The sequence below is a fragment of the Macrobrachium nipponense genome, chromosome 36, assembly GCF_015104395.2.
Source record: "Macrobrachium nipponense isolate FS-2020 chromosome 36, ASM1510439v2, whole genome shotgun sequence".
NCBI classification, from domain to species: domain Eukaryota; kingdom Metazoa; phylum Arthropoda; class Malacostraca; order Decapoda; family Palaemonidae; genus Macrobrachium; species Macrobrachium nipponense.
The window spans coordinates 43646247-43670671 of NC_087220.1; the positions used below are offsets into that span (position 1 = coordinate 43646247).

General features: G+C 37.4%; 2 protein-coding genes across 5 annotated transcripts in view; one reads left to right on the forward strand and one right to left on the reverse strand.

Annotated features, from left to right (window-relative positions):
• LOC135203586 (xaa-Pro aminopeptidase 1-like) overlaps positions 1–24425 on the forward strand; it is a 108449-nt gene that overhangs the window by 79160 nt on the left and 4864 nt on the right. The gene's annotated exons all lie outside the window — the stretch shown is intronic.
• Positions 1–24425, reverse strand: part of LOC135203587 (CDP-diacylglycerol--glycerol-3-phosphate 3-phosphatidyltransferase, mitochondrial-like) — a 100873-nt gene that overhangs the window by 12701 nt on the left and 63747 nt on the right. The window contains exons 10-11 of one of the 4 annotated variants that reach the window (XR_010311967.1): positions 10011–10356; positions 9079–9683 (exon numbers count right to left, since the gene is read on the reverse strand). The exons of 1 other annotated variant lie outside the window; for it this stretch is intronic. Coding sequence is in view for 1 of the 3 variants with exons in the window: in XM_064233363.1 (XP_064089433.1) it covers positions 10279–10356 (78 nt within the window). In the remaining 2 variants the exon portion in view is untranslated. Of the gene's footprint in view, positions 1–9078; positions 9684–9960; positions 10357–24425 lie in introns of those variants that run through there. 2 more of the 4 variants (XR_010311968.1, XM_064233363.1) reach the window with 2 other exon arrangements.

The window sequence follows — 24425 nt, forward strand, 5'->3', positions numbered from 1 at the left end:
AGACAGCTAGGTAGCGGACCAAGACTGTTACAGTGTTACAGTGCGGATTACTGAATTAAGGAAATTATTCCAAAAAGGCCTTAACTTATAAAAGAACTTAAGAGAAGGCATGAATAATAAGAAAAAGGGAAATGGGAAAAGAATGAAATAATGATTTTAAGAAGGATCGTCTTACTCAGACTTGACTCCAGATGGCCAGGAAAGTTTAGCCATCTAGAATCTGGACTCCATTTCTGTTACAGACCGAGGTCTGCTACAGGTTCGATATTATAATAAACAAAAAAGATTCAACACCAACAGTTAAAACTGGGGATACGAATATAGAAAGAAACACAAACAGAACAAAAGTTTATTTACAAGCTTACTAACAAAGATAAATGCAGAATGGCTTCTCCTATTTACATAATAAAAGTAAAATTTTACAGTATGTGAACTGGGGAAATGGTGCCCTAATGAAATATTTGCTGGCCAGTTTTGCAGCTGTCAAAAATCAATGCTTGAAGCGACAGCTTCACAAAGGAGAACTATAACTTCAGACGTCCTCTTGACTCCATACTGCAGAAAGCAATGTCTATTCTTGATACTCAAAGGGCAGGTTACCCCTCAAAACCACCTTGTAGGACGTTTCTTCTCTGAAGGCTTGCTCAACGTTGGAAAATCTCGGTCTCTCTCTCTCTCTCAGACTGGACGACTTGACTTGAATCCGATCAAACTCTCGTTCGCCTTCCTCTCTTGTCTTTCTCTGATGATCTCTCACTGATGATCTCTGCTGATCTTTGCTCTCTCCTACTTTGTCAGTTGTATATATATGGCGATCTGGGGACGGGGCCAACCAGCAAACGTCACAGACTCCCGAGACGACAGGAACATTTTAGAAGGATTTCAACGAAATGTTGCATCATAAATCACGGTGTTCGTAACGACATGTCGGCGCCTGTTGAGTTCCATATCCCACCTGACAATTCTAGAACAATCATGAGAACAGGCGCCTCCAACACATGCGCGAATGCCCCTTTGCTGCAGACCTTCTCGAAGAAGATGCATTTTCCTTTCTTTTAATTTATCATCCTTTGCTATAGTGATTACCAGGACACGTTCCCCCAAAAGAAAAAAAATCAAATCAACTGATTTTATTTTTTCTAAAGAGAAACAAGAATTAAACAGCTGGGGAACAATTCTGCATAAAGTTTTAATCCAGTTAAACACATGCACTTCTCCATTCACTCACCCACTCTTGCCAAAACTGAAACCAGTCGTCAGGCTACTCATTCTGAAAAATCTCTAGAGAGGCTATCAGCTATAACATTATCCTTTCCTCTTATATGAACTATCTTCAGGTTATAGTCTTGAAATTCTAAACTCCAACCCATTAGACATTCATTCTTATTCTTAAACCTCTCCAAATAAACTAACGGATTATGATCAGCATACACAGTTAAAACAGAACTCTATGTGCATCCACTTTGCTCTACGCTTATCTATATCGATTACATAATTTAGATTTCCCCCTCTTCTCTGAAATTGAAAAAGGACCTTCAAACTTTAAGATAAAGAGGGACCTTCTTTCTGGACTAGTACTAAAACTTTATCTCTCACACAGAAATTTCTCTTTTGCTCTAAGATCATGTTTCTGTTTAGTCTCCCCTTGACTTCCACTCTCGTTCTCCTTCGCTAGTTGCCAAGCATCTCTTAAATTGTTTTTATAATACTCTAGATTAGTTATGTAGTCCTCACTACCTTCTTTAAGCATTAAGTTACATTTTAACATTTCCATAGGAAATGTTAAGATCCTGTAGTGTCATTCAGTACCAACCTTAAAGCTAACAGAACAAAAGGTAACTTTCCTTCCCAGTTGTGTTCGAAGTTCTTACACAATTTCTGTAAACAATCCTTCCCAGTTGTGTTCGAAGTTCTTACACAATTTCTGTAAACAACTCTTTAACGTCTGGTGAAACCGCTCCACAATACCTTGTGATTCGGGGTGATAAGGTGTGGATGTTAAGAGTTTAATGCCTAACTCTTTCATTCTATCCTTGAAATATTTGGATACAAAATTACTACCATTATCACTGTATAATACGAGGCAGATCAAACAGAAAAATAATCTAACAATCGTTTAACTACTGTCCTTGCGTTACAGCTTCTTACGGGTATCGCCTATGGATAGCAGGTTAGTCTATCAATGACTGTCAACAGATATATATTCCCTCTCTTACTTCTAGGCAATGATCCAACCATATCGATAACTACATTCTCAAAAGGTTCGCTTACTGAAGGAATATTACACAACGGAGCTCTGGGAATGACTTGATTCGGTTTCCCGGCAATTTGTCATTCATGACAGTTTAGAACATACCTCTTTACGTCACTCCTCATTTCAGGCCAAAAGTACGCCCTATTAATAATAAACCTGAAAGTTTTATTTACTCCCAAATGTCCTAATAATTACTCGTCCAGACAAAGGTAAAGGTACAGTTATCCTTGACAGACATGACTACATACAAAAAATGAATGACATTTTAAATGACTCTTCAAAATTTACCAAAGTTGGTGACCCAGACCTTTACAATATTACTAAACCTGAAGATAAAATCAACAGATTTCTTAGAACCCTAAAACAAACCAAAGCAATAGATGAAAATGCGTATCAGGAACTTTTTGTAACAGGATCTACATATAGACTTATGTACGGACTGCCAAAGATACACAAAGAAGGAATTCCTTTGAGACCCATCCTTTCTTCCATTAACACTGCTAGCTATAAACTCGCCAAATTTCTTGTCCCTTTACTCCAACCACTGACTCACAACAAATATACATTAATAAACTCGGCCTCCTTTAAAGATGACATTATCACGCAGGACTCAGATCTGTACATGGCGAGCTTTGACGTGGAATCTCTGTTTACAAATGTTCCCGTTGTCGAGACTATCAACATCATTTTAGACAGGCTATTTCCCACTGACGATTGCTTGTTCAACAATTTTAATAGAACTCAATTCAAGTTGCTTTTAGAATTAGCCGTGCTGGACACGCCCTTTGTTTTTAATAATACGGTTTTTAAGCAGACTGAGGGGATGGCCATGGGAAGCCCTCTGGGTCCTACTTTTGCTAACATATTTATGTGCTCCCTGGAGGAGCGAGCTCTAGATGTATGCCCACCTAATTTCCGCCCACTCTTTTATAGACGCTACATAGATGACACTTTCGCCTTGTTCAGATGTAATTACCATGCTGATACCTTTCTTGAGTATTTAAACAACCAACACCATAAAATTAGATTTACGGTTGAAACAGAAACACAGAATTCACTTCCGTTCCTTGATGTGAGGATATCCAAGGACGAGTCTGGCTTTCATACTGGTATTTATAGAAAGAGCACCTTTACTGGCCTGGGGACCAATTTTTATAGCTCATGTTTTTTTAACTTTAAAATGAATTCCGTGTCAACTCTCCTCCATAGAGCCATTAACCTGACATCAAGCTGGTCTACCTTTCATACCGAAGTGACTTTCCTTGCTGATTACTTTAAGGATAATTATTTCCCTCCAGCAATTTTTCATAGATCCCTTAATAAGCTACTTGATCTAAAATTCAATCCACCCCCAATAGTCCATAGTGTCCCCAAGCTCCGTATGTTTGCTAGATTTCCCTTTCTCCATAATAATAAATTTAGGAAAAAATGCATCAACTTATTCAATGAGCAATTGCCTGCCCTTAATTTGAAACTAATTCCCATAAACCCCAGAACTATCGGCTCACTCTTCCAAGTTAAGGATAAGATCAGTCCCCTGTTTGCCTCCGGTGTCGTTTATAAGTATAATTGTCCCAGATGTGATCTCGGCACTTACATCGGTTGCACCAGGAGGCTGCTAAAAGTCCGAATTTCCTCTCATCAAGGAATTAGCTATAGAACGGGTTGTCGACTATCAAATCCAGAACAATCTAACATAAGAAATCACAGTAAAAGTTGCAAAACACACATAGATGCCAGTCATTTTAATATTGTAGGAAGAACCCGACATATAGACGAACTAACCACCCTTGAATCAATAATGATTAAGCTAACTGTACCCTCTCTTAACCACCAATCGTCTTCCACCCAACTGTTTATTGCCTAATTACCTGTTGTTTTGTTTACACTCCCTTCCATAATAATTTTTCGTGTTAGTTCTCCTTACGCTACCACTGTAGGTAGGTGTCTTGTTCGTTCTATTATTATTATTATTATTATTATTTTATTATTATTATTATTATTATTATTATTATTATTATTATATATTTTTCTATTATTATTATTATTTTTTAATTAATTTGTTTCTCTGTATTCGCTCCTAGCCCTTTCACTGTTATTCTGTGTTTCTGTTTTTACTCTGTTTTTATTCTTAATTTATTAAAAGATTTTTAATTTTGGTGTTGGTAAACATTGTGTGTATCTTTTTACTTATACGCAATTGATGTGTAATCGTTTCAGCCTGGAAAATGTATCAAGTTGATACGAAACGTCAGCGCTAATAAATGGATGAAAGACAAAACGCGTCTCCCTACTCCAATATGTCTATCCCTGAGTGATTGCTCCTGTCTCCATACTATATATATATATATATATATATATATATATATATATATATATATATATATTATATATATATACATATACAGTGGGACCCCCGTATTCGCGTTCTCCGGATTCGCGGACTCACTGATTCGCGGATTTTTCTTTGGAACCTAACTAGAAATTATTCACGGAAGGACTCGCCCATTCGCGGGTTTCTCTGTGGAACATATACATAATTATTCGCGGTCATCCCCGGCTATTCGCGGATGCGAATTTTTGTGTTTACTATTCGTTCAAGGACATTTCATAATGATATGGTTATTCTGTTTATTAGACATTCCTTATAAATCTTGATGTAATGAATTGAATAAAAATATCGTAGGTATAAATTGGTGAGCAACATAATATGAAATAAAGCATAACAGAGTGAGTTTGGCAACTGAGAAAATAAACAATCGTATACGTACAGCCATCTCTCTCTCTCTCTCTCTCTCTCTCTCTCTCTCTCACACACACAAAATGATAGATAGGAAACAATGAAACAATAACAGAATATGTATTGCTTGAATACGATATGGCAACAAAGTTTTGGTCTGACTGAAGTGTAGAGTTACTTTGACACTGACTTACATGTCACTCCTGGTCATCTCACAGCCACGGATAGACATCAACTTCACAGCCGAGAAAGGAAATTGTATACAAAATAAATATTTTCCAGATGAAAAAGCAATTGGAGGGCCTTTGTTATCCCATAAAAAAAACCTCTCGCTTGGATAACTGTAAGATGTAGAAAAGAGAGAGAGATCAAGGGCAGGGTGGATGTAGGAAGGAGATTTAAGCAGTACCTGGAAATGAAAAACAACCCCTATACTAATCTTATAATTATAGCCTTAGGGTTTGTCTCAAAGACATTCAAAGGTGTGTCACACACGTGACAGTTGTTGTTTTTGTAAAATTGGCGTCAGGGCAGATTTTTAAGCACCACTGTGTTAATATATTATTAATAATTTGTTCATTACCTTCGATAATACGCCAAATTTCACGTTAGATAATCATAAAAATCTCTAGGATTGCGCGACCGCGCAAATTGGAAAACAATGGTGCTAGATTAAATCTGAAAACTCCAGATCTAGCGTGAAATGCTGTAGTTTAGCAACACTGCCATTGAACTTACATAAATACGTATTGGGTCAATTGGGTACGCATTGTGCAGGCAGTACATTTTATGAAATTTTTTAAGATGATTTCTAATTATGATATGTATGTACGTACGTACATAAATTGTTTTAGGATGATAATAAAAGTATGCAGACCATATCTAAAGTACGTAAGACAATAATTATATACATATTTGTAGCAGGGTACGTATTTTTCTGTCTGCGGCACGCAATACGTACATGTACGTGTATTTTTCATACGTACATAATGAGTATATTTTCGTGACAAAATAAATTTTTTCGTGACAAAATAAATTTTTATGATGAAAAAAGCTTTATTAATTTTCAAATATTACAGTTCTGTAATACTTTCATGTAAACACAGCAAAATGTCGGTAACAAAGTCGGGTTTTCTTAAAAGATGCTCTACCCAAGCCAACTTTCCGCAGATAAACAAATCTTATGATGCCGTGACGCCTTCTTTGAGCAGTACCCAAACGAAATGATATTTAAAACGCTATTGGCTGTTGTCTGCACAGCAGCCAATCCAGGAGCAGCATTCATTTTCCTTGTCGCTCATTGGTTGTACACTTGGTGTTGATTGGTTGAACCCTGGCCCCATTTCGCGGAGATGGAATTGTGGGTATCGCGCATCTAGTACCCAGCAGCCTCACTGCGCAGAAACTTACGGGTATACGCGAACGTTAAAGCAAAGCTCTTGTGTGTATCAGCAAATATCAGTGTGCATCGTACCAAAAATGGCCCCTAAAAAGCGCCCTGCTCCTTCTAAGGCTTCTGGCCAAGATGTTAAAAGAAAGAAGACCGTAATGAAGCTTGACGAGAAGGTGAAACTTCTCGATATGTTGAAGGAGGGAAAAAGTTACGCTGCAGTCGGCCGCCATTTCAAAGTGAATGAGAGCACAGTTAGATATATAAAGAAAAAAGAAAATGAAATAAGAAAAAGTGTTAGTATGACATTCTATGGCACCGCAAAGGCTGTGTCCACCGTGAGAGACAAAACCATTGTGAAAATGGAATCTGCACTCGCGTTCTGGATAAAGGACTGCAGGAAGAAGAACGTGCCCCTTGACTCCAACATCATACGCCAAAAAGCACGACAGATCTACCAGCAGCTATCAACTCCTACTGGTGAGGAAGAGGAAGCCGAAGCCGAAGATGTGGAGGCACTGGAAGGCGATGAAGAAGGGACGTTGGAATTCTTGGGCTTTGGAGAACCAGCTCCTGAAGAGGAAGACGAAGAAGAAGAACCACAACCGGGACCGTCCTCAGCTCCCCAAGGATTTCAGGCTAGCAAAGGATGGTTCCACCGGTTCCAGAAAAGGTTCCATCTAAAGTCTGTTTCCCTACATGGGGAAGCTGCATCTGCAGACAAAGAGGCAGCCGCAAAATATCCGCAGGCCTTCATGAAAATAATCCAGGAGAAAGGATATCGCCCAGAACAGGTGTTCAATATGGACGAAACTGGCCTATTCTGGAAGAAAATGCCGTCCCGGACGTACAGTTGGACACAGGTTTCCCTGGTACACCGTCTTGCGAGACTTCGAAAAATTACATGGTAACAGTGTTTAACGAGGGAGATGGGGGGGAAGAACCCCTTCTCTGCTAACAAGAATTCCACCAATAAGTTCTGGAGTTTGTTTGGTGGGCGGAGTTATTAGGAATGGTTGGAGAAAGACACACACACACACACACACACACACACACACACACACACACACACACACACGGAGTAAAAAAAAATCTGAGCAGTTTATATCGTTGTAATGAAGATTGTTGTCTCACTTGTAATATAAGTTTGTTTATTAAGGTTCCATTTAACTTTCGGCCAAGACGTTATCTTACAACTGTGTCTATTATTATATATCGGTCATATTCATTACACAATACTTAAAATTGATCAACATTTTAAAGTTATATTGGTATAGCCGAAAATCACGAACATCATAACAGGATAGTTTAACCTTATCACGTAAGCCAAGTTTACAGCATTGGTTGCAGTGCGTTTCCTCTCTCTCTCTCTCTCTCTCTCTCTCTCTCTCTCTCTCTCTCTCTCTCTCTTATACTAGCTAACTTAAATACATCTCTCTCTCTCTCAGCTATACTAGCTAACTTAGTGATAAGAAAAACCCCTGCGCTCAGTATGCAGTTCTGATATGTCATTAGTGTATTCAGGAGAGGATCAGTGACCCAATAATATCGAGGATTGCCCTTCCTGACAATACCCATAAGCATAACCAAAGCAAAGAAATTTCTCATCTCCGATACTGTAATGTCATAAACTCTTGTTCCTTTGAGTGTTCGCTTGATATATTACCCCATTTCATAGCATGAAATTAACGATTGGATCTCTCTACATTCAGTTCCATTATAGAATTATTAAAAATAGAATAAAAAAACTTTATTCCTGATATACTACCATCAAAATCGAAGGTGTGCGGCAAAAAATTATCGCCACCAATCCTTTGCCACTCAGGATTAGCTGGTTTGACGTTTCTGACAACCTCCTAGGCCACCCTTACCTCCCCTCCCCCGCGCAGTTCATACAAATGGAAGACGAGCAGTGCAAACGGCCAGCAAGACCTCTAATAAGGCACTAAGTAGTACAGAACCAATATCGATACAATAAGCTATGAAGGCGCACAAAATTAAAAACTTAAGAACGTCACATGACGTAAACAACATGTGTGGGACGACTTCTGCAACACGTCATATGACGTGGTTGACCTTTTAAGGGTTAACTGTTGTTTTTTCTAAAATTATGTATGCACCGATATATTATAGACTATATATTTCGTTGACCTCAGGTGATAGTTGAAGTCATTTGGGCTTTCCTTAGTGGCTGACATAAAGAGAGTATCATCTACTGAATTGACAGTTACCTTTTAAAATGTCCCACAGAGCATATGACCCATATACTCAGAAACGTCAACGACGGCCAAAAAATATGCCGCATTTTTACTCTTGTTCATATAACTTAGGTTTCACACCAAAGATACATTGAAAATATCAGTAGGATATAAAGCATTACATTTCAAATAATGGAAACTATTTTAATAGACTTCAAGAAGCTAATAAGCGAAAATAAGTGGCGAAGTATCATATCTGTATCGGCCACACCACAGAGAACAAAGTATACAGGTAAGGCAATTTGCCAATACTGTTACCGACCTCACTGTATGATAACAGTGCTCAGCAAGTCATTCAGTTCTATAATTCAATACTGTTAACAAGAAACGGTGATTAGGAAGATTACTGCAATACTCTCAATATTGTATGGAGGCATTATGCCATTTTTTTTATAGATACTTCGAATATTATATCAAGAATATCATGGTTATAATAAAACTTGTTGTGAATTATGTTTATTAAAACATATAATCAAATAACTAGAGAGAACAAAATTAGAACATTTTAGGTCCTATTACAAAAAATATAACATTTATATTATACAATCGAATACCTTGACCATCCACCCTCTCTCTCAGTCACTTCCCTCAATCTGTCGGGCATCGAATGAACAAGGTTGAAAATTTGCTGCGGTCTCCGTCTACAAATTTTCCACTGAGAGTTGATGTGAGCCATGAGTTGCTGTGTTGTTCTCTCATGTTCCATTTTCCATGTGTTCACCATCTGGGCCCACACGTGTTCAATCACATTCATATCTGCTCCTTTGCTCGGCCATTCAAGAAGAAGCAGGTTATCCTGTCTGCAAACCACTCTTGAACAACGTGAGCAGTGTGAACAGGATGGGCCCTGGTGGGAAGGGAAAATGTCCTTCTCGTAACGAAGGCAAGAAGGAGGTTTGCAGCAGCTCAACATACTTAGCTGCTGTAAATCGTCCCTCGATACGGAACACATCACCCATACCATGCAGACACACCCAGCCTCATACGTTGCAGGTGACATGGCCAGATCGAACCACCTCAACGATGTTATGTGGTTCATATCTGAATGAGAGAAAAAAATAGGGGTGTATAATATAAATCATATATATATGTATACCTTTGGAGAATTTAAATTCTCAGTGATGAACAACACTGAAAGAATTCTATTGTGTAATTATTTATTTAATATATTATATTTGAGGAAAAAGAGCAAATTATGCCACTGTCCCTTACCTAATATTAATCTCAGAAATAGCACTCTTATTTATGTTAACTCTCTTTGTATATTTTGACAGTCCACTTCTGTGGAACAAAATCTGAAGATTAATAATTAATATAAAGAAGAATGCAATTGATAATTGATGCAAGTAAGGATTTTCCTTATCATACCGAGTTCTATTTGTTCGCCAACAATGCAGCTTCCCATGCGATGTGGACGAGAAGCACTTCTCGTTAGTAAAGATGACCCTGCCCCAAAAGTCCAAACCCTTATCAGCATTACGTTGGGCAAAATCAAGCCTTCCTGCCTTATGTCGCTCCGTCAAGAGCTCCTTCGTCGCTGGAGTTCTGTGATGAATCCCAGCAGTTTGGAGTCTGCGTTGTACTGTCATTGATGACACTTCTAATCCAAGGTCTTCATGAATGGCCTCGGCGTTGGTCAAGGGTTGCTCTCGAGCCGCCCTGATAATGGCGTCATCCTCAGCTGGGGTGGTTTTCTGTGGACCCCCTGGCCTAGCTAAGAGAACATATTATCTTAAATTGTTAACTTATAATTTATATGGATTGATCATAATTTAGTAAACAAGGCTGTATATTTTTGGTTTCAAAAGCATATCAAATAGAACGAGATTACATATATTCATAATATTCTCAATTTGGTTGGTGGTTATTAAAACTGTAAATCATTCCCGAGCCATCACTGAAATGACATTTAATAAATAAACTATAGCTATCAAAAGATACACAATGACTGTGACGGGGTGGGCACAAATAAAATGCTCTTATAGGCTTAATTTTACCAAGACAACTCAATCGACTATCTAACTTTGTTCATGGTCGAGGTCGGCAAGGGCCAACCACCCACCGGTGTGGAATTATGGAGGTGCACCTGAAATATTACTGTGGTGTTGGAATGGCTGTGGATATCTGTAGTCTAACCAAAATTATAATAGCGAGATGAAATACATTTAAGAAAGAAACTTTCATATTAAATAAGCAAGATTAAATAACCATGAACAATGTAACATATCCACCAATCATTCAGCATTAACAACTTACGCAAGTCGTTCAAGTTCCCACTCTCCTCCCACCTTCTTATCCACAACTGTACCGTGGTGGGGGACACCAGCATCACGTGCAATGGCTCGTATCAAGAAACCATTGTCGCGTAAAGTGATAATTCGTCCTCGCAGCGCCAGATTTGTGTCCCTTCGATTCATGGCGAATGGTTATGAAGTCTGACCCATTTAAAAATCCTGCTGACGACCTCACCTCCGTTGGGATTCAGACTCTGTTTCGAGTCGAGTAAAACAATACCATGATTCATATATCATTATATCATTCCTTGATTGTAGGATTAGCCATTAGGGATCATAATCACCATGGTATGAAATAAAGATACTACTGTTAAATATATGCTCACATAATTATTGTTCCTGTTAATAATTACATTGAGAACTGAATACTCGTTGAGCACTGCTTCGTAAAATGAGCGCGGTAAAAGTGTTCGCGAATTCTCTAACCTATTTCTCTGTAACTAAGATTCGTATAAGTACGAGATTTTGCTATATTGTACTACACCAGTACCATGATTTATAAGAGTATCATGAATCACAAATTATAAAGAATAGACACTTGTCTTATGCGAAGAGGCAATAGGCGCGATTAGCCAGAAATGGATATGAACACAACAGTATAAAAAAAGAATTCGCCTACCCTCTCCCTCCAACCCCACTTCCACCCCCTTCCTCTTCCTTCCCTCACATCTCCTCCCCCTCCCTTCTCTCTCTCTCTGAATGTTACTTCAGTTTAAGTATCTTCTTCCCAGCTTGTTCCCATTTTTATATAGGGTCGCTGTTTCGGATGAGCCGTTTCCATCTATTTCTATCCTGCGCTTCTGCCTCATCAATTCCCTTCTCATGTAAGTCTCCTCTCACACAGTCCTTCCATCTCTTTCTTGGTCTCCCTCTTCTTCTTCTTCCTTGCACCTCCACCCCCATAGTATGTCTCCCAGCGTGGTCCTCATCTCTCCTCAACAGGTGTCCATACCATCTCAGCCTCCCCTCCTGCACTTTCTTTGATACTTCCACCACCTTAGTCGACCCCCTTATGTAGTCATTTCTGATCCTATCCTCTCTTGTCACCCCAGACATCCACCTAAGCATTCTCATTTCTGCCACATCCATCTTCTTCCGCTCTGTTTTTCTCATGCTTGCTGTTTCTGTACCATACAGCATTGCTGTTCTTACCACCGTCTTGTGAAATTTTCCTTTTAACCTAAGCAGCACTCTTTTGTCACAAAGAACGTATTTTTCACTGGTGAAACCCTTCAGTCTTGGTGATATCACATATACCATGTAAGGAAATCCAGGCCCAAACGTTTACGGTTACAAGCCACTCCTGGCCACTTCGTAAATGTTTCCTCTGTGGTATCTGAAGGAAAACAATCTAAATTTTTTACAATTTACGCGTTGCTTTCCGTAAAAGGGAAAATAATGATATATCGTTTGGGGAAATGTAATGCTAAGTAACAACCCCTGCATTAGGATAATGTTTATTCATCTATGAGGATTAATACTTATTACAAGTTTGCCTCCTCCAACCTCTTATACACTAAAACAGCTCGAAAGCTGATTAGTGGAATTCACGTTAAGAGAGGAACAGCACCACCTTTAGTAAACAGTGTTACAAACAGACAATTAACAATGACAGTAATGATCTGAGATGTTGCAATGCCAGTAACAGCCAATCAGTCAATCAGTCCCAGTAATCGTGTGATTTGATATATCACTTTGTTCGGTGATAACGATATCACTGCTACAGCACCTCTATTACACGCTAACAAGTTTGTCGCCCAATCATGGCTAGACTGAGGTGTTGTATAAATTTTAATAGGGCTTCTGTCCTCTGCTAGTAGTATTCGTTATAGTCTCCAAATGAACAGCAACATATTGTTCTCCGGGCGCAGATGGTCGCTCTACGAGAAAGTGGGCTTTCAATAGCGCTGTTGCACAGCGTCTTGACGTCTCCCCTACAACAGTAAATAAATGGAAAAGGAGGCAAGCTTAGACTGGGAAATTAACCGACTTTGGATAGCATTTATTTATTTCATTTATTTATTAATTTTTTAAACTATAAACCTTATAAACCCGTGAAATTATGAAACCTAAATTACAGTTGCCTTGGTCCTGTTGAACTCAAATAGTGATTCTTTCTCTTTACTTCCCAGAATACCAAATAGCGTTCCCATAAGTAAACAGGCTATAATTAATCTTGATTATCTAGGTATCTGCATGTTATTTACGCATTTCAGTTCGAAGACCTCCACCACTAATGACCACCCGTTAGGATAACGACGACATTCGACGAGCAGCATAAGAAGATCCTTTTACCAATACTATTGCTATTTGTGAACGTCTGGCATTAAATGTTTAGGCTATGACGGTGCGAAGACGTCTGCATGAGGCAGGAATACCTCATAGAATTCTTGCCAAGAAGGAATTTCTCGGCATCGTGCTGATAGGCTTGCCTTCGTCTAACAGTTTGTGGGGGAGGATATGGAATTTTGGTCTCGAGTCGTATGCAGTGACGAAAGGTCTTTTACTAGCAGAAGTCACGGCAGAATACATAACTGAAGACCGAGTAATATAAGGTGAGTTTCTAAAATAACAGACTATGATAATTATAAGCAAGGGTAATATTATAATCAAAAGATAATAATTTTGTCAATAACCATGTATTTTCCGCTAATTGAATTATATTGCCACGAGAAGTGTAAAAATAAAATTTCTTCATTGAAAACCCCCCATTAGTTCTACTATGGCCAGCTTTCAGGCATTAAGCAAATACATTATTAATGTTATGAATAATCACGTAGGCAAACTTATAATATAGAGTACAGCCTGTTTACTGAATTAAAGAATATCATATCATATATAACGGACTGTTGTAGATCAAAGTTAATGCTATTATAAGTATCAATCCTTGCAGATGAATAAACATTCTTAATTTATTGCAAGGGTTGTTACTTAGCATTTTATTTCCCCAAACGATATAGAATTATTTTCCCTATTACGAAAAGCAGAGCGTAAATTGTTAAAAATTAGATTTTTTCCCTTCAGATACTACAGAAGAAATTTACGAGGTGAACCAGGAATGGGCATGTCACAGTAAACGTGTGGGGCTGGATCTTCTTACATTATATGGATGATATCACCAGAATTGAGTGGAGGCTCACTGGTGAAAAATACATTGAAACTTTTCTGGATTTCTAACTTCTTTCACTTCAACAGCGGAATTATTCTACAGACATGAACCTCACTGAGAATATTTAGGCTAATTTGGTAAAATGTTGGGAGCCTGAGAGGGAGAGGAGACCAGATCAACTTATGAACCTCTGGGAACACAATGAAAACTCTTCCACAACCGACCACAGATCGTCAGAAACCATGAATCTTCTATGCCTAACAGATTGCAAGAGGTGATCTAGAAGGAAGGTGGCTGGACTTCTCACTAATCTTAAAAATAAATGTAAAAATTGAGTGTGTATATTTGGATTACCCCATGGCTTCCGCTGAACTTCCATGTCGTATGATGTAAAAAAAATCGTAAACAAACCCAACCATGAATACATGAAACCTCTGAATATCAACAATTGTTTATCATTGGCAAACGAATTAAGTTTACCATATGGGAATGGTTAAAAGTTTGCACCAAGTTTGGGAGTCCTTCATTTTCCATTACACGTTGTGGAATTTTATCTGTCCCTAGTAGTTTCATTTTGATTCCTCAGTAATGTCTAGTCTCTCTCTCTCTCTCTCTCTCTCTCTCTCTCTCTCTCTCTCTCTCTCTCTCTCTCTCTCTACTCTCTCTCCATTCTATATGTATTTACAAGAGAGAGTGAGTTTAACCCAATCCTTCTTCCTGTAAATGTTGTTGTATTCAGAAAATCTACAGTACTATAATAATATTAGGATAAACACTAAAAACACGCAGGCATTAAAGATAAACAAGAAAATATTTCAAGTGGAGCTTTTCGTTAGCCATACACTCTATCCACGAGCATATCTAGTACTTCGTCCACTCATCGGGGTCGCAACAGGCCCACCTTACCCCTAGTCCCCCACCCATTTCAGTTGTAGCAAAGCCAGGCTGCGGACATCGGTACAGCAAAAGCAAGAAGCTTGTCAGTTTGAATTACATTTTAGAATTCCAAAACCTGTAAGACGGCTTAACAACAAGAACTCTATCCCCGACACCACTCCCCCCGCCCCCCGAAAAAATATATATGCATATATTAGTTTAGTCAAGATTGAAGGGTGTTAATGACATATCAAAACTGAATACTTAGCGCAATGGTATTTCTAGATGACATGTCACTTTAAAGTAGCTTAATAATAGATTAGAGATAGAGAGAGAGAGAAGAGAGAGAGAGAGAGAGAGAGAGAGAGAGAGAGAGAGAGAGGAGCTAAGGTGTCGGACACTTAAAACACGTTCACTGAGTTTTTGGGTATGTTCAATGAAGTGTTGCTGCGCTTCTCTTTATAGCTTCCTATAATATTGTTGGTAGGAAACGCACTGCAACCGATACTATAAACTTGGCTTACGTGATAAGGTTAAAATATCCTGTTATGATGTTCGTGATTCTCTAAAATTTTGATCAGTTTTAAGTGTTACGTAATGAATATGACCGATATATAATAACAGACACGGTGGTAAGATAACGACTTAGACGAAAGTTAAATGGAATCTTAATAAACAAACTTATATTAAAAGTGAGACAGTAATCTTAGTTACAGCGATATACCCTGCTCAGATTTCTTTTTTTTTTTACTCCGTGTGTGTGTGTGTGTGTGTGTATGTGTGTTTCTCCAACCATACCTATTGACTCCTCCCACTGAAAGAATTCCAGAGCTTATTGGTGGAACTCTTGCTAAGAGAGGAAGAGTCCTCCCCCCATCATCCTCAGTAAACACTGTTACCATATAATTTTTCGAAGTCCCTCAAGAAGGTGTACCAGGGAAACCTGTGTCCAACTGTACCTTATGAAGGATGAAGCTAAAGCCTCCGGATTCAAGGCACAAAAGGACAGGGTGACCCTCCTGATGTGCGGGAATGCGGCTGGTTTCATGCTGAAACCAGGCCTCATTTACAAGGCTGCAAATCCCAGGGCACTCAAGAACAAGAACAAGGCGTTACTGCCCGTCTTCTGGATGCATAATCCCAAGGCCTGGATCACCAAAGTCCTGACGGAGTACTGGTTTCACCAGAGTTTCATTCCTCAAGTTAGGCAATACCTGGCCGATTTGGACATCAACTTCAAGGTCTTGCTGATAATGGACAACGCTGGTGGCCACCCTCTCGATCTTTATTCCAAAGGAGTCCAGCTTGAGTTCCTTCCTCCCAACACCACCTCTCTCCTCCAGCCTATGGATCAGGGCGTCATCCGTGCCTTCAAGGCACTCTACACCGGGAACTCCCTCCAGCACCTTGTTGATGCAATGGACCGTGACAGTGAATTTACGCTGAAAGATTATTGGCGTAAATTCACGATTGCCACGTGTCTGTCTGTCATTGACCGGTCGTTGAAGGACATGAAGAAGGAGACACTGAATGCCTGCTGGAGTAAGTTGTGGCCAGACTGTGTCCATAATTATACAGGCTTTTCTCCCCAGGAAATCCAGCATTCAGCCATTAATAAGGCAGTCCAGTTGGCAAAAATTCTTGGTGGTGAGGGCTTTGACGATATCACTGAGGAAGAAGTCGGCACCCTCATTGATGCCCACTCTGACCCCCTTACCGAACAGGACTTGGAAGAGCTGACGAAGTCCGCCAGCGAGGAAGAAGACACTCCAGGTTCAGGAGAGGATCAGGAGGAGGAGGAGGAGGGCCTGACTTTGGAACGCCTGTCCCAAGTTAAAAAAATGGTAAACGACCTCCAGGAGTTTGTCGCAACATGGGATCCTTACATGGAGCGCTCCTTGAAGTTTTCTAATATTCTAGACACAGCACTGGAGCCCTATAATCAAGCTCTCACCACCATGAAGAAGCAACGGCAGCAGTTGCCAATCACAATGTTCATCACACGAACGAAGAAAGACCCTCCAAAGCCTCCCAAATCGCCTGAAGTAGTGCCTCTTGAATCGCCTGAAGAAGTGCCTCCCAAATCGCCTGAGTCACCGCCTCCCGAAGCACCTCCTGAAGGTGAAGAGGCGCCCTCAGAGGATATGTAACTCCTCTGCTTAGCTGTGCAGTCATATCTTCATCGTCATTCATCGGACTGCACGGCTAATTCATCATCATCATCTTTAATCAACATTCATCACTCGTGAGTACCCAGTTTACATATGTTGTACTAGCGTAAAACAATTGTTTAATGTTCATACAAATTTTGTTCTTTCTCTCTATCGCTTCTGATTTCACATACATTTGTTTCCCTTGTAAAAAGAAAATGGATGTCTCAAATAGTAACAGTATGAAAGAAAACGTGCATGACTGAATACTTATGGGGACTGAATTATTTTCACATACGTAACTAAGTCATGCAGTACGTACATAATACGTATGTACGTATTTATGTATAACCATAAAATGTAAGATTTACTTTTAAAACAATATTAATAATATTTCAAAGATTAATATGAACCATAATAGGATGTTTTATGTATATTGATGAAGGATGGTCCTTTTAGCTACTTTGGTGTTTGCATGTTAAGGATAGCTAAGTTTTATGAGTATTTTTGGAGGGGGTTACAAACATTCGCAGATTCTAACTATTCGCGGGGGGGTTTGGTACGCATCCCCCGCGAATACGGGGGGACCACTGTATATATATACATATATATATATATATATAATATAATATATATGTTAATAATATGTATATGATATATATATATATATATTATATTATATATATATAGTATATATATATATAGATATATATATATATATATGTATATATATATAATATATATATATGTATGTGTAGATATATATATATATATATATAATATATATATACTATATGTATATATATATATTATAATATATATATATAATTATATCTATATATATTTTTATTATTGGTATGTAAATAATAAAAATATAATATAATATATATATGTTTGGTGGGCTTTATATATTTATTTTTTTATTAAGTGTGAGTATGTATATGTGTTCTATGTGCTTATGAGGTGTTATCATTATATAAGATATATTATATATGTATATCTATATATATATCTATATATATATATACTATATATATAATTATATTATATATATATATATATATATATATATTATATGTGTGTGGTATGTATATATATATATATATTAATATATATATATATATTAGATTTATTTTTATACTATAATTATATATTATATATAGAATATGTTTTTTGGTTTTTGTGTGTTGTGTGATATATATATATATATATATATGTATATATATATATATATATATTATATATATATATATATATTATATATATATATATCGGTGTGTATATATATATTAATATATATATATATATGTATATATATGTGTAATATATATTATATATAGTATATATGTAATATATATGTGGTATATATATGTGTATATATATCTATTATTGTTGTTATAGATATATATATTTATATATTATAGCTATATATATGTACTATAATGTGTTGTTAAATATATATATATATAATATATTTATATAATAGATATAGATATGTATATATGTATATTATATGTGTAACATATGTATATACTATATATATGTGTGTGTGTATATATATATTAATATTATATATATATATATAATATATTATATATCTATATTATATGCGTGTAGGTATTATATATATGTATATGTGTTATATTTTATATGTGTATAGAATATGTATATTATATGTATTATAATATATATATATAATTATATATTATTATATATATATAGATATCTTATATATATATATATATATAATATAATTATATATATATATATATATGTTATATATTATATATATATATTATTATATATATATATATCTATATATATATTTAATATATATATGTATATATAATATATATACAATATAATATACATATATACACATATATATACATATATACATATATATATATATTATATATATATCTATATATATATATATATATATATATATATATATATATATATATATATATATATATATATATATATATATATATATTTTCTTGTAATAATATGCTTAATTTTTATTCATGGCCTGTAAAATAAATTTCCTTCAGTTACTTTCAATTTAAATCTTTTTATGGCACAAAAAAAAAAAACTGGTTAAGGTTTTTCTTGCTCCCACTGAAGGTTGTTATTATTCAAGTGGTACCTCGCCCATGAGAGTTGTTTTTTCTTTCTTTCCAAGTACTTATTCAGCTGGATGCTCGTTTCGTGATTTGCGGGTCGTTGCCTCACTTTTGGAGGGGACCGTTGGCTGTGAATGAGAGTATGCATTCGGCTCCTTATCTTGGAGGTTTCCAACCTAATTCCTGCAGGACATATTAAAAATTTGGAGATTCTCTTGGGAGAATACACCCTCTAGAGGCCTTGCTGCATTTGAGGACCCCCTTTTTACCTATATTACGGAGGGTGTTGATGGTGTTCCGCCTTCTAATTACTGAAGTCGCTGTGGAAGCTGCAGCCTTGTTGTTTGAGAAACATCTCCTGTGATCTGATCGGGCACCCTTCCTGTGTGCTGTAGAGGGTACTGTATCTACGTCTCTGCATCTCTGGACCTGCCTGCTGCCCTTGGGAAAGCATCTTGTCTTGCCCCTGGTCCTGCTTTTGTCCTGAAACCTCCGGAGTCATAAAAAGGCCTGAATCTGTTCAGAATGCTGGTAAGGATATACTGAATATATTCGTGATTGACGTTACTGATGCAGGTCTGTGTATCCTTCGGCTGCATACCCCCTTTGTGATTGCGGAGGAGTTGATTGACAGCCGTGTGTGCATCGAGTAGTAGTGGTGTTATCGACCGTATAGTGCCAGCATGTAACCACCTTTGGTGTTAGATCAAGTGATCTGTGATAAACCATTTGTAGTTATGTAAATATTTTTTTGAGTAATTGCATGAGCTAGGATTAAGGTTCTTTCCCTCTTTCATTATCTTCTCCAAAAGAATATTTTCTGGGCTTTCTAAAAGTAGGCTGTTTTCCTTCCTCCTAATTACTGTCTCTTGTTCTATTGTGTGAATTAGGATATTTTTAGGTAAAGTATTTTGTAAACCCTAATAAGTTTTTTTTGTGGGTTTAACTTAAGATTTATTTATAATAAATACTAAAGTTTTGTTCGATATTTTCGTTATCCTCTTTGAAAGTTATTGTTGTGTTTTTCACTGTTTGGAGATCTTGCCCCTTGGCCTTAATTGCTAACCTTTGTGGCGATCGTTAAAAGAAAAGAGCCTGTTCTTGCCACTTATAATACTTTTAAATAGCTGGGAGTAATGTTCATAACACTATATATATAATAATAATATATAATAATAGTTCATAATCAATATATATATATCTATATATATATATATATATATATATATATATTACCTTCTATTGCTAGTTATGCATATAAAAATACAATCAAAAATAGGCAAAATCATGTATATCAAAAAGTACTTCCTTGACTTTAACCAGAAATGTGCAAATGAGATAAAGTTCACTTAAAAATCAGAGCAAAACCAGTGTCCACATCACACATAGCCACAGGAATACATAAAACTTCCTCAAATGATCACTCCATTCACTAATAATAATAGCTTTAATTTTCTTGAGGCTCATGAAACTTTTACTCTAAAGGAACAAAGAAGAAATCCTGAAAATAGGCTCCTCAGATAGTTTAAATGTAAGAGATGGTTCTAATACATGCATACATGTGCTCCTTAACCAACAAATACTAATAACTAAAACTCGGGAACCCTCCTGCACAATCAGTTTCTTTAAAGACGACAAATGACAATAATACTAAAATACAAGAACCCTCAAGCACAACCAATTTCTTTCAGGAAGACAAATGACATCTACAATACCTGGCAGTAAGAAGTTTTGAAAGGTGCAACACAAGGAAAACCTCACAGTTGCACTGTGAAACAATTGCTAGAGAGGTGGTAAGTTAGATGGAAGAAAGAGAATATAAATGGAGGTCAGAAAAAGGAAGGAAAGAGGTTGCAGCTAGGGACTGAAGGGACACTGTAGTGAACCTTGAATAATGCCTATGGTGCACCATGTGGGGTGCACTGACAGCAATAGCCCCCTAAGGAGTAGACTTTTTATGGATTATTTTGATTCTTGGTAGCGTATAAAAAAACTACTCTGCCTCCTTACGTACAGACAACTCAACCATTCCACTTACTACATGAAGTGCTTTTGTGTTAATGACGTGGAATGCTAATGATCCAGGTGATACTACCAGTACAGTAACTCTAATATGACCTGTAAATCTAGGATAAAACCTAAACACAGAGTGTTCAACTGGCATGCAATGCACCCCCTCAAACCAAAGGTAAGATACCAGCAGCAACTAACATATCTATGCATTAGACTCATTCATCGACTTATTCATCAACAAGTCTTAAATGACCTCTCATCTGCTCATTATTGATACTTATCTGTTTGCCAGCTTTCAACACTTATCTTCCAGTTTTCTGAGACTATCTGTACCACCATCAGCAACTTCCTGCCTAATTACACATGGGTTGTGAATTTCAGCATCAGCTGTCTGAACAGTATGTATAGCCTGATGGCATGTCCTGTTATCAGAATGGATTCAACCATCCAGTTCCAACACTTTTACTCACATAATTATCAACACCTCATGCCAAGTCCCAGTTATCCAAGGCTGACCAAATCATATAGTAAACTTCTTAAGGAAACCACTAATCCAACCTACATAATTCTTTTTTTCTTTTACATAAAGGAACAATGGTATAAACTGCACTTGTAAGTTACCTAATGGTAGCCTAGAAATTTAGGGTTGGGAACCTAAAAATGGATGGAAAGAAGGTCCAACATCTTGAAGCTTAACAAACATATCTATCATATCTGTACATCATTAATCTTTCTATTTGAGATTTTGCATTTCCATAGTTAGACGTGAAATGAGTTCTCTCCACCGTCTTCTGTCTTCTGCCCTTTCTGTCTCAGTAATCTGTCATTTCCCCAAGATTTCCTAGGCTCTCTAACTGGTATTAATCCTATTATTAAGGTATTAAGTATTTTTCTTATTATCTACCCCTCATCTTTCTCATTAGAAGTCCAATTCATCTCAATCTTTGAGATCTTAGTCTACTTTCCAATTTTTCCACAAATTCATCATTGTGAAATGAACTTCCCAATGCATTTCAACCATGAATATCAGCATCTTATAGTCAAACCTTCAAAAAGTGCCTCTGCAGAGTTGTGAGTCTTATACAGTAGTACCTCAGGATACGAAATTAACCCATTCCAAAGTGGCCTTTGTAACCTGATTTTTTTGTATCTTGAACCACATTTTACATGTAAATTGCCTAATTCGTTCCAAGCCCTACAAAAACACCCCAGTAAATTTTATAATAAAGCCAAATTGACCAATAAACAATGAAATGCAACAATTTGGACCATTCAATACCTAACAAACTACATATACTACTAATATGTACTACATACCTGTAAATAAAGTGTATTAGTGTACATGGTACAAGAAATACTGAACATACATACATATGTAGTAAAATGTGGAACCTTACCTTTCGAGTGAGGCGATCTCTTAAAGTGGCAACAGAGGAGGACAAATGGCAGAAAACATGAACACTTAACTTTACGAAACACATTAAAAAATGACAGGAAACATTAACACTAAACTTTACGAAACACATTAACAAATGGCAGAAAACGTTAACACTTAACTTTACAAAAAACTTAAAATTAAATATCTTTTTTTTTTTTTTTTTTTTTTTTTTTTGTCTTTTTTGATTTTCACATCTTTTTACTTTTTATACTTTACGTGTTTTTTTTTTTACAAAATTTCAATTTCTTCACCACTTTCAACTTTCTATTTTTTCTGTATCACTTGGATCTTCCTGTTTGCTTACTCCTACAAAGGCCTCTTTAAAAAATAACTATCCAAGAGAGATTGCTTCTGCCTGCTTTTCACAATGTTCCTGAAAAGAGTCAGGCAAACGTCATCGAACTGCGCAAGCATACGATCTATGTAAGCCTTTTCAGGGTGTCTTTTTTCTACAAATGATTGCACCTTATGAAAAGCAGCTAGAGCATCCTTAATTTCTGCCATTGTCATAGGGTCCTCCTCCTCCTCGCTGCTGCTAGAGAACTCTTCTTGAACGATGTTACGTTGCATGGCCTCCAACTCCTTCAGGTCATCCGTCGTAAGCTCCTCTTGGTGCTCCTCTAGAAGGTCATTGATGTCGCCCTCGTCGACGACCAGCCCCATGGACTTGCCGAGTACAACGATCTCGTCAAGATCTGGTTGCGAAAAAGTTTCAGGATCTTCAACTGTTTCTGAATCTGCATCAGCTTCACCAACGTCGAATCCCTCGAAGTCTCGGGCTGATACGACATCAGGACAGAGTTTCCTTCACGAAGAATTCAAGGTTCAGCTTGAAACCTCCTGCCAAGCTTGATCAATGAGTCGGATGCATATCACAACATCGAAATGCTCCTTCCAAAATTCAAGTAAGGTGAGGTTTGTGGTATCGGTGATGTCAAAACATCTCTTGAAAAGATGTTTCGTATACAGCTTCTTGAAGTTCGATATCACTTGCTGGTCCATGGGCTGGAGGAGAGGGGTGGTGTTAGGCAGAAGATAAAGAACCTTGATAAAAGAATACTCCGCTAGGATATATTCCTCAAGGCCAGGAGGGTGAGCAGGGGCATTGTCCAACACCAGCAGACATTTCAGAGGGAGGTGCTTCTCTTCCAAGAATTTCTTCACTGTCGGGCCGAAACACAGATTTACCCACTCTGTGAACAAAAGTCTCATTACCCAGGCTTTCGCATTAGCCCTCCACACACTGGAAGCTTCTCCTTTAGCCCTTTGTGGACCTTAAAGGCTTGAGGAGTCTCCGAATGATACACAAGTAGGGGCTTCACCTTCCAATCCCCACTGGCATTGGAACAAAGCGCGAGCGTAAGCCTGTCTTTCATAGGCTTATGCCCGGGTAGCTTCTTTTCTTCCTCCGTGATGTATGTCCGACGAGGCATTTTTTTCCAAAAAAGGCCAGTCTCATCACAGTTGAAGACTTGCTGAGAACTGTAACTTTCGTTGATCATCATCTCGTCAAACGTCTTAATAAAGGCTTCGGCCGCTTTCGTGTCCGAGCTGGCAGCCTCCCCATGCCGCACCACCGAATGGATGCCAGTCCATTTCCAGAATCTTTCAAACCACCAACGAAAAGCCTTGAAGTCTGGGGTTGGCGTCGATGTCCCTTCTCCTCTGTCGTCTTTGGCCTGGGCAATCAAATTGCCGAAAATAGCCCTGGCCTTGTGGCAGATTGCTGTCTCGGTTATCATATCGCCAGCGATTTCTTTGTCTTTTATCCATA